Source organism: Rissa tridactyla, chromosome 1 (genome assembly GCF_028500815.1).
Source record: "Rissa tridactyla isolate bRisTri1 chromosome 1, bRisTri1.patW.cur.20221130, whole genome shotgun sequence".
Taxonomy (NCBI): domain Eukaryota; kingdom Metazoa; phylum Chordata; class Aves; order Charadriiformes; family Laridae; genus Rissa; species Rissa tridactyla.
This window is the reverse complement of record NC_071466.1, coordinates 159,918,693-159,937,264: the sequence shown is the minus strand read 5'-3', so window position 1 is coordinate 159,937,264 and position 18,572 is coordinate 159,918,693. Positions and strand designations below refer to the sequence as shown.

General features: G+C 44.1%; 1 protein-coding gene across 12 annotated transcripts; it reads right to left on the bottom strand.

Annotated features, from left to right (window-relative positions):
• Window positions 1–105: 105 nt before the first annotated feature.
• Window positions 106–15,630, bottom strand: TMEM263 (transmembrane protein 263). 12 transcript variants are annotated; one of them, XM_054223969.1, is made up of 6 exons: window positions 15,499–15,577; window positions 14,466–14,705; window positions 11,913–11,975; window positions 10,747–10,865; window positions 7,014–7,083; window positions 106–1,904 (listed from the first exon to the last, which is right to left on the bottom strand). In XM_054223969.1, exons 5-6 carry the CDS (start codon window positions 7,075–7,077, stop codon window positions 1,618–1,620), a joined length of 351 nt encoding a protein of 116 aa, XP_054079944.1. In that variant the 5' UTR covers window positions 7,078–7,083; window positions 10,747–10,865; window positions 11,913–11,975; window positions 14,466–14,705; window positions 15,499–15,577; the 3' UTR covers window positions 106–1,617. The 12 variants fall into 12 exon arrangements, 11 of the variants coding, with proteins under 11 accessions (XP_054079944.1, XP_054079980.1, XP_054079959.1 ...); XM_054224005.1 differs by having other exon boundaries at window positions 10,747–10,862; XM_054223984.1 differs by having other exon boundaries at window positions 14,466–14,700; window positions 15,499–15,566.
• Window positions 15,631–18,572: the final 2,942 nt, after the last annotated feature.

Genomic DNA, 18,572 nt, shown 5'->3' with positions numbered 1-18,572 from the left:
CTGAAGTACCCACAGCTCTGAGAGACTAGGTGACTACTGTACCATCATTTACACATAGGATACTTTCAACACCCATGAATACAGGACTAAGCTTTAGAAAAGTGATACGTTTGGATATTTATTTTTTTTTTTTTAAATTTCTAAAAAGTCTCCCTATATATCCTTCTTGTAAGTTCTTTGTAGGAACACAAGTTTTTAGAAAATACTGCATACACAACATTCACAGTCTTCTTCTGTGGGCTTCCAAGGAGATTATTTGCAAAGTCAGTACACACACAGAAAAGATCACCAACAGCTTCTATTTTAAGGCAACCTCAAGCTGTGTATTTTACAAGTGCATTTTGCCTCACGCGCTGCAGAGGACCTACAAATGTTCCCATCAGAGGTGTGTCAACACTTGGAATCTGTCAGTATGCAATTTACTTGGATGATGTTTCTTCCTTTTTTTTTTTTTCTTAAGGCCTCATCTACCTTTTTTGGCTTGGTTTTAAATAAAAGTATTGCATTTTATTAAAAAAAAAAAATCAAAACACGAAGTATGAGTGAAAGATGTAGTGAAAAATTCCTTGCATTTGTTTAAACAGAGCAAGAAGCTAACCTGGTGCACCATGGAGTTGTGAGAACAGCTTTGCTGGTTCTTCAGTGGTTTCCAACTACACAAGGGAATTTCTTTCAAGTCAGACAGTTGTGCTAGATGACCACACACATCAGCCCAGTTTCCATTAAGCCCTCATTTTTTTCTAGTGTCTACAAAAAGTTTATTAGAAGCAAGTTTTCACTTGCAGGAAACAGATGCATATCATTAAATACACCTGAGATGGAGCAATCTTGTTTTCAGCAAAAATTTACAAAGTTTCAGATACCAGGATTCGTAAAGAGAGCGTAAAGCTCGTTCTGTGAGCGGCACTGAAACAACAGAACAGGTTTTCTTTACACAGCTTCACCTAGTAAAAAGATTTTTATTTTTTTCCTAATAAGGCATTAAGTTATTTACTCTTTATGATTGCCTCTACCACGTCGTCAAACTTTCTCACTTCTATCTCCCACCCTCATTTCCAATTTCTGCCCACCTCCAGTTCTATTTGCTCCAGTCCGCACTGGCAGAATGAGGTCATTGATAGTTTACAGGCTGTCTGCAAATACAGTTTCATAACCGAAACTATTCGGGCACATCCAACAATGCCATTATGCAGCTGAAGGATCCTTAGGCAGGAGGATGTGGAAACCACTGAGAACAGTAAATGGCATCTCGTCATATGAATGGAAGGGGAGAGATTACCAAGTTTCTATGTTCACATTTTAGTCCAAAACTGCAAAAGACTTACAGTAAATGAATATTCAAATACATATTATCCCTTCAGATATACTTACTCACTTCTATAGTTATCAAGTGTAACATTTCACCAGATACAAAGCTTCAATCTAGGCTCTAATAAATCTTCATACTCTGTGCTAGCCAAACTTCTTCTGTCCTTTACAGATGAAATCGAGTTACTCGCACAGCTCTTCAGAAGATAAAGTGTCTAAGACACATGGCTTCTCATGGTCCAAATCTTAGCAGATTTTAATGCCACTGATGTAATATTCTGAAGAATCAAGTATGTCTCAGTTTTGGTTTTAGTCAGACTTATCCTTTTTCTTTCCTGTTAAAGGCACTTTACTTGCAACAGCAGATCCTACAGCTGTAACACCTCCAGCCACAGCAGAAACACTTCCTTTGACTAGCCCCACTCCCATTGAGGGCACAGATGTGACCGCTGTTTTGGTAATTTCCAAGCTCTTCCCTCCAATCCAAGCAACGCCCCCAATTGTGGCACCAACAGCTCCCTTCGTGACACTGAAGAGGCCACCAGTCACACGAGAAAGCATGCCAGGCTGCTGCTGCGGGTGGTCCTTTAGTGAACCTAAGGGAGGAAACAACATGCAGATCAATCACAGTGCTATAATCAAAAGAGAACCACCATAGTTCCACATAAGAAAAGACGTTTTGCTGCAGCGAGACATACCTCAATGCTGTTTTCTAAAGCACAAGTCAATACTGAGCCTACAAATATCAGGCATATAGCTCCTAGACAGTCCTACATGATAAACTTCTGTCCCCTGTATGCTCCACTACCTTCCCAGACTCTGAATGGTCTCACAGCCAGATTAGCCTCATTTCTGGACTTTATTAATGGGGGGGATGACACACCCTCCTGTTCACCCCATCCTAATACTAAGAGTTAACCCACAGAGTGGGGGACACACAAAAGCAGCAACACTACCTTGTTCAAATCTATAAGGAAGGACTGGAAAAAGTTTCCTGGAGAAGCAGAGCCAAAGATTTATTTAAAAAAGATCTGTTCTTTGAAAAGAGCTCACCTTGAGACAAAATTGCTTCTTTTCTTAGTAATTATTGCTTTGAAGATGTGTTTACGAGGGTTGCGTGCACGCGTCAGGTAAGAAGGAAAGAAGGTTACAAGCAAGAGAGCAATCAGAAGAGTCAAAAGAAGAGCAAGAAGGACAAAACTAACGCCAGCTCTTCACTGTATCACTTCCTTTCTTCATCACGTACACAAATTTGATTTTCTTCCATAAAGGCCTTTTCTGTAATTTGGATAGGGGAGGGGGGGAAGTGTCCCAATAAGCTCATTAAATACCAAAAGTGGTCCCCAAAGACATTAACAGTAGCAAGAGTTACAGGCTTACAAGAGAAGTCCCAATACGATGTCCAAAACTAAGTCTCAAACCATAGGATTTCTGCATGTTATTGACCACATAAACACATTTTTTCTTTTTAATGTTATGTTTAACCTGCCTTTTACATAGTTTCTTGCTATACGCTGTAGAAGTCAATTCCTATTCCATATTTATGGTACAATTACATAGCCTCAAAATAATATAAAGTATTGGAAAGACTCCCAGAATTAGCCACTTAGCCTTCCAATAGTTTAGTAATTACTTCAGTATTTCTACATGTAAGCTTCAAAATCCTAAAAAAAGATACATGCACCTTGCTGCTAAAGGGAATTAAGACTGCAACTCCATGACCCGCTACTGCAAAAGCATCATCTAATCGTCAAAGAAAAAATAGGAAGATGAAATAGTACGTTAATTTAAGCACACAAGAAAGTATCACCTACTGCACCTATAAACTAGTAGCCCTGGCACATGTTTCTCTGTAAGGTATTTTTGATGTGAACTTTGAGAAACCTCTGGTCTCAACAGTGACGCTGCACAGGTAAGCATTTTTCAGCTCCTGTCTTGTCAATTCCTCACCCACCCCAAACACTTCTTTAAAAAAGTTTCAGAGGGAACCATGGCAAGAGACAGTTAACAAAAGTAGGATAAGAGTTCCACAGTTTTTTGCATTTTCTAACTACCTGTAGATAATATATGGGATTTAACAGACCCATTTCCCTTTCTTAGGGAAAAACAACAGGGGCAACTAAGGAAAGAGCAAGTGGAACCACAGTGGGCAGAGCTAGGAAAGAAATAAACATGAAATAAAGAGGTGAGGGAGTCAGCAGTAGAAAGAACATGCTTGGAAGAGGACGAGCCTAGAGAGGCATAGGAAAAGAAAAAATCAGCTCTAGATCCACCAGAGGCCTATATCCAGCCCCTGTCAACGCATTCACTCTGCACTGCAACATGCCTTAGGAGAACCAGCAGAGCAGGTCTCTGCCTCCAGTGCCCTGACTGCTGAAAACTCGCATTCAGAGGGAGAGTTTCCAAGAGTCACCTGCCAGCACTCATTTACTACAATATGAAAACTAAGGTGAGGAACTTCCCATGCACCTCCAATGAGTTTGTGATAGCGCCAGGACTGACCCAGCACTCAGGCTTCATTAAAAAAGTGTGAAGTTTGGCGTTCTTATGTGCACGTCCAGAATAATTCAAACAAATGGCAGGGGGATTGGAACTAGATGGTCTTTAAGGTCCCTTCCAACCCAAACCATTCTATGATAAGATGCCATCTAAATGAGAGAAGTTCTTAAAAGTTTAACAAAAAGAAAAATTAGCATAAATAGGAACAGTGCAGCTCAAGGGAGCAAAAAGAAAAAAAAATTAAATAGTAAAAATGTTTCCAGCTTACGCTGGTCTCTCTCTCTCATTGAAGAAATTGATACAGGTAACAGAAAGAGTCATGGAAACTAGAAACACACGTGACAGCCTTTTACTTAAAGCCAAGTAATACCCTTGCTGGTTCATTCTAGGCCAGCAGCTTTTCACCTGGACATCTCCAGCAAAAATGCATTGCCAACACAAGCACACAGAGATCAAAATTTTTATTTATATACAGAACGCCTTTAAAGAATCTCTCTCAGAGAGGAGTATGTAGAGCCTGGTATAAAATCCACTGTCTGGGTATTATTGGTTAGAGGATTCTTGTGACCAGACTTGCACACCTTGTAAAAAATTTGGTCAGAAAGTGTTTCACTTCCACCCATCACCATCATCAGAGTGAATGGGACCAAATTCTTACCACGTTAAGAGCTGATTTCAGTAAATCAGACCTGATGTTAGCAAGAAAGGACTTACCATAGCTAACTTAAGAAGTAACGAGAGAAAACAAACAAGCAAAAGTAATCTTGACATGCTTTTCTTCACATAACTTCAGGAATCCTCTGACAACATCTACTCCATTTCACAAGTGTAAATACTGACTGTGACTTGGTGTATTAATAACTTCTGATGATGGCTGACACACTTCCATTTCATTCCTGTTTGCCTTGCCCATTAGATTAGTAAATGCCTGCAGCTGTGAAGTTTTCATTGCCAGCTGATTTCTATTCTAGCACACACATTCCTGGTCTCCTTGTTTCTAATCAGTACAAGAAAGAAGGTGAAACAGATCATTCCTAAATCTAGGGAGAAAATGACACAAGTTCTCTGTTTGGGGGTTGGCTCAACCATGCTATGTTGCAGCCAGCTTCCTGCTGAAGAGAGTCCAACGGTGAACAAGAGTTTGAGTGAACGTAGGTTGCAAAGGTTGGCACCACTTGCAAAGCAGAAAATAAAGGATCAGAACAGCCCTACTCATAGAAAGCTTAATCACAAAAGCTTCTTCTACATATGTATTTCTTTAAAGCCTTTGGGCACCAAGCTTGTCGAGCACGACTGGGACAAACTGGAACTATTTATATCTTTATGAAAAACTGCAAATTGGTTTTGGAATTGAGCCCTTCTTGTAAGGATTTTTGTTGGCAGCCTGTTCAGAGACTATCTCTTGCCAGCATTGAACTGGTAGCCTTCCATCCACATTTGTCCTCCTTTCTACGATGGTGTAAGCATATTGCTTATGAAGGTCCTGTATGACATTTAAAACAGGGATCTTCAAGGGTGTTACAACATTTTAACTAAACTCATAAGGCTTGAAGTGTGCATGTGAAACAGAATCAAAAGGAAAATGCCTCTTCAAGGATGGAGTTTCCATTAAGAGGAGCTGTGTTACATTCTATTCTCTCAAACTACACAACCTTTCTCCATCTATTTAGACTATATATCCAAACTGGTTCTTGTCATACTGAAAAGAAGATACTGTGCAGAAGAAAGTCAGTCTTAATTGCTCACAATCTATAAATAAAACCTCACAGTACCTAGTGATGATCAGACTCTGCTGTTATGCTCTAAATCTGGACAACCTACTCAATATTCTAGGAAGATTAAAAAAAAAAAAAAAAACAACACTCATTTGTTTCACTGCCTTCCTCAAGAAAGAATCAGTTGTAGTTTACCAGTCAGACCACTGTTCACTTTCTACATGCAAGGTTTAACGTGTATAAAATACAATTCGATCTTTAAGGGGAGAAGAAAAAAAGCAGCACCTTAAACAATTAGACTTGAAGATAACACACATTAGAGCATAGTTTCCAACCTGGCATTTTCTTTCAGAAATGCTTCTGGGATCTTGACAACCCCATAAGAGCTTAAAAAGACTGATTTTTGTCCTCACACCATGATAACTGTAACAATTTTAGTAGAGCCTAAGAACCACTGTGCCATGAAAATCTATTTCTCCCTTTCCTCTCACCTTCTTGTACTTGTGTTTCCTGCCTAATAGTTGTTAAGAATAGAGTGAGCTATTCCACTTCAACCCTTCTGCTACAGTTAGCGGGTAATACTGTTGTTCAAGTGAAGTGAATTGTTCCGTTATACAACATATAAGAGCTAAGAAAAAAAAAAACCACAAACGAGCAAACAGAGCTTTAAAAAGGCCATTATAAATTGAAGAGCAATGAACTGAGAGGAATCAGGACCCACCGACCTCGACCTCTACATCCAAGACATTTAGTCTTAAAGAGACTTCTTAAAGAGAAGAGGGAACACAGACAACCTGTGTGCCAAGAACGGCTTTTGATCTAGTATGCTCCCAGTCACATTATACACACAGGAGTCTTCACAGTCCTGCCGTTCCACAGCCCGGAAGAGAACTCTGCTCATTTGCAACTGCATTTCCTCTGCAGATCTAATAACCCATTTAAGATTCATTTAATTCAGGAGACCAAGATGCCACTGCATTAATGAAGTCAAGTGTGTGTTTGTTTTTAGGAAACCATGAGATTAAGTCAACAATGAGAACCACAGTTAACTGCATAATGGAAAAGGGTCTCCAGAAGTAGTAATGAAGTTCCATGTATTTTTAAACATATCTTGTTCAAAAGTTGCAAGCACTATGAACTCAGCAAGGTCTCCAAAAGTGAAGGTGGGCTCTTTCCATCTCACATAATGAACAGCAGAAATAAATACTTATTGAACCAATTCACATCTCTGGAAACTAATCTGCAAATTATGCCCTTTAGTTTCTACCCATCTGCTCCATAGTTTATCAGTACAGTTGTTTACTGAGTTATATGCAATGGTTTTATTGTACATGATAATGCAGATGTGAACAATAACCCAGTCATGGCTTGCTTACTGCTACTTAAACTGAAGTTAAAGCGTTCAACTTGCAGCTCCATTTCTTTTAAGAGATATCTGAACTTCTGATGAAATTCAGTGAATTTACTTGATATTATGAAACTAATACATACCTTCTGGTGGTTCATCATGAAGGTATGATGGGACTTCCTGTTGATTTTTGTCCGTTTGATTCATTGTTGCCTAAAAAAAGAAATTCACATATGCTGTACATCTTTTCTGGCAAAGCATAAGTGTTACCCATGAATCCAAAATTCACAGTTTAAGTTCCATAGAAAAGGAAGTTCTTATTTGTTACTAGATACACTAGCAGCTCCTGACAAAGCTACTACTATTTCATTACAAGACTCTGCTTTTGTATTCTTCGACCAGACTTAACACTTGGTGGGGGGGCCGGGGGGGAAAGGAGCCCTTCACCAGGTCAACAGGCTTGGTGAGGGCTGCCGCCCCACACCAAGTGCATCTCAAACCTAAAAAGCAATTAGGAAGAAAAACAGTAGGAAAAGAACAGCAGCAGCATGCCTATGAGATCTAACAGGACCTGGAAAGCAGTACTTTAACGAAACAAGTCCTTGCAGCAGAATTTCAATAAATGCCACGAAAACAAGATGGAAGAAATGTAGTGAAAACTTTCCATTTATCTTGTAACAGTACTGCATACACAGTGTGGTGATAGCAGAACTAGACTGTTTTAACTCTACACAAACTTGCCAATTGAAACATTTCCGAAAAAAGATTTCTTTACACCAAAAGCTGTTTCCTAGAGCAGTTCTAGAACACCAGTCCCTGACAGTGATGGGAAGCACAGGAGAAAGCTCAAATCAGCAGCTCTGATTACTGCATTTTCCCCTTCAGAAGGGGGAAAAAAAAGCAATATCTAGTCCAGGTTTCCCTCCTCCTTTCCTCTGCACCAAGTGTGCCTTGGTGTTAAGTCCTGCCTCCTCCCTTGAGCCCCACTACCAATCCTGCCTTCCCTTCTCAGCAGGCACTCAGGTCAGGAAAAGGGGAAAGAAAAACAAGTTTATTATATCACTCAGCATCCTTCTGTCTTCCTGCCAGTGACCTCTTAGTTCCCTTTTCCCTGCACATACAGGGAGATGTATGTGCACAAGCCTTTAAATAATTTCATTTATTCCAGGAGTCACTGACCACCACAAAAATAATTGTCGTGCCATGCCCAGATCTCTCCATACCTCCTCTGGGTGAGAAAACAGTGGCTGGGATCCGAAGAAGGGATGAGGAGGTAGAAGCAGAACCTAAGGGTGGGAAGACTCACCTGGAAAACAACAGCTAAAACCCTTGCAGTCTAATTATGAAGTCAAAACATCACAGTAAAAACCGGAACCCACACGCTACATGATAGATCTTTGGATGCAAAGCAAGCCTGAATTGAATATTAAAGAGTCCTCACAATCAGCACTAAGGGTATCAGTTCACAACTCAGAAAACACAGGTACCTTTACAGAAGAAGCTGAATAGGAAAGCAAGCAAAAAAACCCTCTTACCAGGATGGCTGATTTGATGGCAATGCTGAACAAGGACCTCTCAAAAGCCAGAAACACAGATGTGGAAGCTAAGAAATAGGAAAGTGAGCAGCAACGCATCAAGATGGATGACTTGAGGGCTAAGGGGCAATCCGAAAAGTATCAATTATAGACTTCCTTGTCATTTTATTTAATCATGGGTCAGTTAAGTCAAGAAAAAGTAAAAAAGAAAGAAAAAAAATAGCCCAACCAATCACAGAGAGCAACCAAGGGCAATCAGGTTCTGAGAAGGGACTGGATTCAGGTACTACACAACTTCTTTGCATTCATCTAATGCAAGCTGGAAGAAATAGAAGGATTTTGTCCTCACTAAGTGAAGTTACATGCAGGTTGTTGCTTTTTTCCAACTTGAAACAAAAATATCAAGCATTGCAAGAAAGAGAAGGCAGATGCTGTGAGACATCTGTAAGGCCTGACATTATGTCATCAAAACATCTGTACAAAGATGAAGCAACTATCTTTCTACTTAACATGTGGCCATTTTGTTCATTAAGATGATTATCAGGAATCTGGAAGGATTTTATTCGCTGCACGAGGAAAGGTCCTAAAAAAGTAAAATAAAAGTCACAACCTAGCAATTCTTACTTCAAAGGAATTAAAAAAAAAAAGTTACCAAAACAGTTTTAAAGCAGGCTCAAGGGAGACACAAATGAGTTAAGCCAGAGATAAATTAATTTTTATAAAGAACTACCTCCACTAATATGTTTGTATCTAGCCAGCACATAATTCCCCAAAAGAAACCCCAATGAAATTGCTTGTTTGAGCTTCCAAAAAGTTTCTGTCAGCAATTCCTCATAAGCGGCTCAGAAAAGTTATTTAATCTTATAAGGAAAGACAAAACACTGTCAGGTACCATCAACAAGTTTAGAGGGAAGTTGGAGTAGGTTACCAGTTTTGAATACAGCAGAACATTACAAAGTGTCACAAGGCTCCACACAAGTTTTCTGCTATTAAGAAGGTACTGGACACAGCAGCGCTGACACCAGATACGGCCCCGATGAAGTACCGAGGATCTGTCGTGCTAGGCATTGTACAAGTATTTAATTAAGATGAGACCTGTCCAATGGAAAGGGTCAGACTGGCAAACAGCGCATGGAAAAGATGCTTTCATAACTCTCCTTAATCTAGTTTAGGCTGTGGTCAGATTTGCTTGCAGTTCCTGCAAAGTTAAATGAGCAAAGCAACGTATTGGGGCGTGGGAGTTCCAAAGCTGTGTTCCTAGTCTAGTAATAAAGTATTAAAAAAAAAAAAAACACCCGCCCCCCCAACATATAAAATCAAAGCACTACATAAAAAAAGTCATAAGATTAGGCATTCCCTCCCCTGCTACCTTCCCCAGAACCTCAAGGTTACATGATTGTTGACCACAAGTTACTTTTAAAAAGGTGCCTTACACAATACATCATTCAAATGCAGTGACTTAACACAACTGCAACTCATTCTAAACCACGGAAATACTTCACACTCTTAAAATTACAAGGACCACAGTGGTCTATCTTCTACAGCTGACGCACCAGTAACCTGCTGCTATCAGGCCTCAGAAGTCAATAGAGTACCTACGTGGGCCTGAGAAGAGCAGCCTAAGGGAAATAAGTCACCCTTGAACTGAATTTGTTCTACGCAAAAGCAAGCCTTCAGTGGTCTGCAGATCAGGAAGTTGAGAACTACTCTATGATGTGTCGTTCTGCAGGTGCCTGGAAGCACTACAGGAATGCTGCAAGAGATGTGCCTAACCAGCTCGTGCTAGTTTTTACTCACTGTTCTCCTACTACATCACTGCAAGTGAAAACAGTCACACCACTGTAAGAAAAGGCTCACAGCTTGACCCGAAACAGAATTTGGCGTCCAAGAGCTCACAAAGCACAATTCAAGTCCTTTTTCTGTAGAAGCTCTCCAGTGAGCCACAGAATCAAGACCGAGATCCAACAAAGGACTTAAGCAGAAAAATTTAAGGTATCTAGGTTACAGCCTGCGTCAGGCATCCTTGTATCAAATTTAGTGCATCAGGAGACTTAAGAGCCTCTGAAAAGTGATCCAAAATCCTGTGTGCTAAACAGGGTGTAGCATATCTGGTGAGCAGGAAATACTACACACATGTCTTAAACCTGGCTCCCCTCCAGATATTTAAGGTGAGTATTTCTACTGACTGGAGGTCAAAGGCCTGGAATAACTGCTTGGTGGCATATGACTTCATCCAGTCTTGGAAGAGAGCAGGAATATCATTTTCTTCAAAAATTGCAGTGAGAAAAGCAGAAACCGCTCACTATCTATCACGTAATTCCGTCAAGGTGAAAACACTCACCTACAGTTTAATGCCTCCTTTGTCTAATAAGATTCAAGCTCGTATGTCCCACGTTGCAGGAGTCCCCTGGTCACCAGACTGCAGTGTATCCTAAGGGAGGTTCCTCTTCACCCTCCCTGCTGAAGGTGTGTCCCCACAAAGAAGAAGAAAGCAAAATTCATGAGACCCAACAGAGATTACAACTCAGCTAACACCTAAGGAACCAATCTGGAGGTGCAAGGATAAGATTTTGTGCAGAAAATTAAGTCATTCAGACACGGTATTGATTAACGAACTTTGGAAACTTAAGTTGCAAGCTGCAGATTCAAAGTCCCCTGTGCACGGAATCATTAGTCACAGTTATTACCAGTATTGCACATGCATGCAACAAGGCAAAGATTTATCAGAAACTTGAACCTTGGAACTTTTCTGATACATCTTTCAGAATCTTCAAAGTATGCTGACGGGCCAAAAAAAAGGGAAAAAGAAAGCGAGCAAGTAGATCTTTCTCTCTGGCATTTTCATCCTGTCATGCCAAATTCACAGTATCTTGTGTCACTGGGGAAAAGTCTCCAGCTTAATTTAACACCTGCATTAAATGATCACAGGAAATGAGGTGGGATCTCGATGAGTCCTGGCAGAACTCTCATACGCATTCACCGAGCAGACATCTAGTGTATCAGTGGTACTCTCCAGTTTCCTCTTTCATCTGTGCAGATGAATACATAAGCTTTCTCTTTTCTTGTTAAGAAGCAAAAGCAAAACCAGATCTTAAAAGATTTCAAACAGGGACACGTGCAAACTACTTTCTGGGGTTTTTTCCTGTGCGCTTATGAGGGTGCTAGTCATTCAAGAGATAAGGAATAACTTCTCATCTTTTTAACAACACGTTAAAATACCTATCAACCTTCAGACTAAAAAAATAAAAATGGAAAGTCACTCTTTCAATTGGTTTTAAAGAAGAAAACACAGTCATATTGTCAGAATATGAAATACTTAGGAAGCTTCACTGTTTTACACAGTTGTAAAGAAAGAAGTGGTTTAGAAGAGGATTTTTAATTCAAGAGCTATTTATAACATTAACACTGTTAAAGGACCCTGAATGAAAGTGCTAGGAATCCGTGGAGGTTAACAGTACAACCACACATACATTCACATCAAAGCTGATTCAGATAAAACTTTCTCACCAAATAAGATTCCTTTGTGAAGATTTCTAGTTATTTGTTTCCACAAACGTATTCTCCATGCACCTACAAGAAAAGCAGAAGGTTAATGACATCTTATGGAACAGCACTACTGTCACATATCTGCCATGCATGTATGGTGGGAATCATAAATACAAAGCGCCGCGGTGGGGGAGAAACATACTCGGCATGGCCTTAAGATGCCGCAATTTTATGAGATTTATCTCACCAAAACACCGATTCCTTCTTGTCCTTGGGCAATGGAGATAATTTTACTTGCTCCATATGCTGCCATGAGGATTACTATGAAGCGTGGTAATCAATGTTAAGACCCAACCTCTCCTTAACGAGTCTGCAGTTATTGGACCGCAATTTGTGTAAAGTTTTAGCCTTCCGTTGAGAAGTGGGCTCTAACCACTACAGATGTGTGTGCAGTTTCCTGAGCTTCAGATGATGCTCTTGATGTCTTTCTGACTTTACAGACAAAAAGCCCTACTGTTTCAGCACAGCAAACCTGGCCCAAGCAGCAGCCAGTAAAAACTGGCTTGTTTCAATGCCACTACTCAGATATTTGCGGGCAGCAGCGAAACTATCCAAGGATGGGGCCAATTTCAGTTGGCAGCATAACACTGCTCCAGAAGGCTGCAGCAGCAGCAGACAGCACTGGAACTATTCACCTGACAGAACTGCAAACAAACCGATCGCCTCATCTTAGTCCACCATGAAAAAATTATCTTCCTTCTGCCCACCAGCTATGCAGTTAGAAAGCCTGGCTACAGAGCTGATGGAAAACAAAACAACCCTTGCCACACGCACAGCTCTCCTTCCCCTCCTTCAGTGGCTGCAGCAGACTTCAAAACGAACCTGATGTCTCTCATGTACACGAAAAATTATTTTTAGGGAACGATACTTTAAGAAATACACTTTGGAAAGATTAACAGTGCTCTACTCTCCAAATTAAACAAGGAAATAAGAATGAAGCCAAGAAGGTAATCCCACTCATGGCTGCCCTGCAGGGTATTGCTTCAAGCTGCACAAGCGACCCCTGACTATGAGCTTCCTGCTTTACGCCTTGAATTAGGGTTTGTAACATATCATGAGTGCTCAGTGCTGTCAGTTCTCGCAGACACAACCCTCAGAGCATGATATGGAAATGTGTTTTTCAGTTAGTTAAGGCAAGGGAGACAGTTGACTGAACTTCTGCAAGAAGAAAGAGTCCATGCTAACAGCGCTAAAGTAAAAAAACAAATCCAGGCACGTAGAAAGCACGTAGCTAAAAACCAAGAGCATAGCTGACATTTCAACAAGCCTTCTGTTTAAAAGCCAAGTTTCAAAATTCAAATTTATATACAAAGCAAGACTGGCTTGGAAGCAAGCATGCCCGTTTCAGAGGAAAAAAAAGAGTTTTCAGAGAAAGACTATAGCAAGCTGATCAGAAGTTTCCAGGTGTGAACCACAGCTTACTTTTAAACATATAGCACGGTGGGCTACAACACCCTCCCCCCTGTCCCCAAAGACACAAGTCTGCCATAATACAGACAACAGGCCCACAGCATGCAGGGTTCAACATACAGCTGGAAAGGTAATGCAACATATCTGCATTAAAAAACAGACACCACAATTAAAGGCAAAAAAGGAGGCATACCTCCTGAAAAAAAACAAACCACCAAACCCTTAACTCTGCCCGGGACATTATATCATCAATTCTGCCTATAAAAAAAATCCAACATTTCCCCATCACCCTCAACTGAAGTATAGGTCAGGCGCCAAAAGAGGCTCTAGGGAACACCTGATGTCGGCAATCACGTTTTCTCCAAATCAAGCATTCGCAAGATACCAAATCAAAGGCCACAGGAACCCAAATTCCCCTTTTCTTGTCCTCCAAAACTGGTTTCTAGAAATTAAACGGTGAATTCCAGTAAGGCATAGGGCAGAGCTTTAGAAAGGCCATAGAAGCTCCATTTTACGAGTCCTGTCAGCCCCCACCTCCTGCTAACTCAGCTTTCTAAAGCAGAGCCTTCCCCATGTCTTCTAATGCTTTCCCAACTGCCTGAGCACCACACCTGCCTCAGCTCTCCTTTTCCAGGAGACCTACAAAGACAAAACCTGACAGTGCCTAACAGCCAGGGCAATAAAGCAGCTGCTGTACTTCCCTGCCACCCCTGCAAACGAAATAATGAACTTTTTCCCTAGCATCCACCACCTGTTTGTTGGCTCCTGCCTGACATTTATCCATTCACTTGCCAGACAAGGACCACCTTTTTTGGTTTGCACTTTTGCGCCACTGTCCATTTCTATACTGAGGAGGCAACATCAACTCTACTGAGTGTTAACCACAGCTTAACAGAAAGCTTTAAAAAAAACCAAAACCTCAACAACAGTCTGGAGAGTATTTACTGAGCAGTCTTAAAACTGATGTGCATAAAAACCAGTATTTGTGTACTGAATTAAGCTGTCTTGTGTGTACCCTTCCAATTACACAGAGCCATGCTGCCCAAAGCAATGTTCCGCACGCACTGAAGCGGGCTTCATGCACTTGGTATTTATCTTCCTTACGCAGCGACATCCTGATTCAGAGTTCTCGTTTGCAGCCCGGTTAAACGAGCAGAAGGAAGCATATAATTGCATCCGCAGAGGCTGTCTATGAGCTTCGCACAATGACCAGAACCAGCTGCACGGCTAAAACAACTTGGATTTATTTTAGGCCACATCACGCCTAGGCTAGGTGAATGCCGAAAGCTAAGCTGCTCCCAGTTCACAATAAAACTCTTCCAGATTCTGCTCCATCAAGCTGGACTTGAGAGAAATAGATGAAATAAAGAGCTAGTTACTACAGGAAACATGAGAGTACAGTGAAGTTTAAAAAGAGAAAAAAATCCGAAACAAAGCTTCTCCTGGCAGGGAGAAGTTCAGGGGGTAGAACAAGGCCACCCAGGAAACAGGTCAAGGCGAGCAGGGGTCCCAAGCCGCCCCCCAGGGGGAGACGCTCCACCACGGACTGGGGGAGCCCGGCCCGGGGGAGTCCGGCCCAGGGCAGCCGACCCCGAGCCCGGTCCCGCACCCGCGGAGGCGCCGGCCCCGGCCCGTCGAGGCCCCACACCCCTCCCCCCGATCCCCGGCAGGGCGGCCCGAGCCCCCACCGCCCCCGCCACGTCCCCTCCTCGCAGCTACCTGCCTCGCCGGCGCAGCTCGCCCGGCGGCGACCCCCGCCCGCCTCCCCCACCGGGCCGGCCGCGGGCACCGCCGGGCACCTCGGCGCAGGGCGGCGGCACTGACGTGGCAGCCAAGGCCTCGGCGGAGCCGCTACGCCCGGCGCGGCCCTGCCTCCCTCCCTCACGCCCCCCGGTGCCGCGGCAGGAAGCACAAAGGCGGGCGGGAGGCGCCGGGGGCAGGTGGCGGCGGCGACAGCAGAAGCGGCGGCCCCACTTCCCCGGGCCCGCCTCTCCCGCCGGCGGCTCCGCCGGGTCCCCTCCCGCCTCCTCCCCCAGAAGTTTCCCTTCCTCCGTGGGAAGGCACGGAAGGCGCTCGGCCAGGCTCCCCCGACTAACGGCGTGGCCGGGGCGGCTGCGGCCGCTCAGCCCTCACTCACCGCGCGGCTGGGCTCCGCCGCAGACTTTACTCCTGCGCCTTTCCCCGCTGCCGACGTGGCGCCCCGCCGCCGCCCGCCCCGTCGGCGCCCGCAGACCCCGCCCCAGCGCCCGGCCCGGCGCGGCCCCCTCGGCGGCCGGGGGGCGCGCAGGCGCCGCCGCTCCCGCCCCCTCCCCGCCCCGGGGCTGCCGGGGGCCACCGCGGCGTCTTTCCCCGGTCCTCCCCCTCCGGCGCTACACGTCGCTGCCGGCCGCTGTCGGAGGGGCCGCGCCGGCCCCGAGGGCCTACACAGGCGTCGGATCCACCTTCGTGGCCTTCACAGGCATCTTCCACCCCCGGGACACAGCGGGCCCGGGTCCCGAAGGGGGCACGGAGGGGGGATTTCCCCGCTGAGCGGGGCCCTCCGTGGCCACGGGGCCGGGGCGCCGAGGTGGAGGAAAGTGCCGGGTAGCGGTAGGGCAGAGGAGAGGAGGAAAGGGAGGACGGCATCGCCATGGCTGACTGAGATGCTGCGGGGAGTTTGGCCAGCGGTGCTCAGCTGGGCTTGGGGTGAACAGATGGGCCTTGGGGCACCCTGCCGAATGGGGAGGCTGCAGGAGCTCTCTGCATCGGGGAACGGCACCGTCCTGCGAGGAACACTGCCTGGTGTGGTGCAAAGCACTAATCCAAAGGATACGGGTTTACGTTAAGCAGCATGTACATTGCACCCTTTATCCCAGCCGTTATCTGGGCGAGTGGAGCTACTTGCATGCAAGCTGTAGGGGATCAAGTTGTAGTCATGCTGGTTTGAGGGCATGGCTTTCCAGGTGACTACACCAACATGGATAGCTGGGGAAAGACAGATTTTCTGGCACTCGACCCCTCCTTTGGCACCTCTCCATCTCTTGGGACCCTTGGGGATGAACAGTGACTTTCAAGTTTGTTAGACAAGGAAGTGTTGGACAGCCAAGGGAGAGAGGGAAGTCCCGGGTACTCCGAGCGTGAGTTTAGGAACAGAACTCCTCTCAGCGGCACAGGAATACTAAATACCCCACGAAACGCTTCACAAGATTAAAAAACTTGCATAGGCAAAATACTGCCTCCGCTTCCTCGGCCCAGCTTCATGCTTGGCTGCCGCCCTCCTGCTCCACCCTCCTCTCTACGAAGAGGCGTGTATGGAGGATAATCTTTTCTGGACTCCTCCAAAATAATTAGTTTCTGTCTGAAGTGTGAGCTCAGCTCCCACACGGAAAATACAAAGCAGCATCTTGTTTCCACAGAGATGTGTCTGAAGAGGCCTTTTCCGGGCTCTATATTCAGCCCCAGCTTCAGCAGTTTACCCCTGCGTTAGGGCAGAGGGACGTTAACTCAGGTGTGAGATGAGGGTGAAAGATATCTGTCCTCCTCAGCATGTGCAGCTCTAGTCAGGTGTCACTGGATAGTTGCAGAAGCATCAGTGCGACCCGTCAGAGCAACACTGTACGGGCCTTGGAGGGGTTTGCTGGTAACGGGGACTCGGCATTCCTGACCCGCTGAACAAAGAGCAGCCACAATCTTTACTTTGGCACTGAACGGGTGAAAGCATGAACGCAGGGGAGTCCAAGTGAAAAACCAAGGATGTTGTGTGGTTGGGAGCACACCTTGGGATCTTTCCGGACATGGGAGGCACACGGGGTCCATGAATTAGTTGTGTTTTTTGGAAATAGTACACAGGCACACAGGAGTCCTACTCTGGGATCTTGATTTCCAGCTGTGAGGACAGGTCAGCGACTCTCCAAACTCATAGAGCATTTACCTCCCTGGTACTGACAGACACGCTTGCCACTGTTACCATCTTTTCGGTCTTTGAGATAAGGGGATTTTCTGATAGCTGCTGCTCATCCCGTGCCCTAGGGCCCAGGTGTACGCAGTGCTTTCTTTACGTGCGGTGCTGCGCTTCAGATGCAAGGCCTGTAGCTTCATGTTTCTGGTAGCAGAAGAAAGAGTTGCTGCTTGAATATTTTCTCTGCAACAGAGTCAATCAATCACCCATGAACTTTACAGCACAAAACACTGAAGAATGTTTTGCCTCCTAGCAGCTGAAAATTAAAGGCCTTGCAGAGATTAAAATCTCTTCTTTTTCAAACTCTGAAAGGCTAAGGATGGCACAGAAGGACTTGGGTTGGTGAAGTGTTTTGCTGAGCAAACGGAAAGAGCCAACTTCCTCGTAAAACCTCAGCCATTGGCGGTGGAGTCTCACTGGCAGGTGTAATAACTGAAATAACTTCAGGCTGACATCTCTGCAAACAACAGAAAACAAATGAGCGGCGTCCCTGTTACTTTGCTAAACCAACACTGAAGCTGAAGAAAAGGTTTTGGTTGCAGAGGTGTCATCGTTGTGGCTATTTTTGCTCTTATTTAATTTTTCCTGCATTGAACATTTCCTTCATAAATAGTCTCAAAGATGGCCCGCCGTTGGTATATTCAGTTAAGACTTCTTTAGTATTATTTAGCCTTTATGAGAAATAAGTAACCTTCTTTCACTGGAAACAGCATATAAGCAGTTTCATAACACTTAAAATGGAAAAAGTACAACATTCGGTCTTCTCCCCTGGAGGAGGGGTTCCTTCATTTAGATTATAGGTTTTTAGATTTTGTCTGTGAATGCACTATGATTACAGATGCAGAAAATAATTGAAGTAAGGTCAAAATATATACATTTTGTACTCCATTATGATGATTGTGGTTACTTTTACTGCTGCAGTAGCTGTGGGGAACTGCAGCCAGGGTTGGAGTTTCACTGTGTTGGATTCAATGTAGAATGCAACTTAATTTTCAGCGCAGAGCTTAATTTAAAATGTGATGTGTGTGTCCTGAACTCCAAAGCCTTGCAGTTTCATTTTTCCTGTTGCAGGTAGCCGTTGTGAAAAGTCAAAGCTGTGGGGAGAGCATCAGGCTGTTAAGTCTGGTGAAGTCTATTGGCGTGTGAGTGGACAAGAAACTCCTCATGGACTGTTTGCTCAACCGGAGACCTGAATGAGGAGTGCCATGAGAAAGCACATGAGATACTGCATGTGCAGTTTTATTTGGATTTATTTGGTTCATTTCTAGAGATAA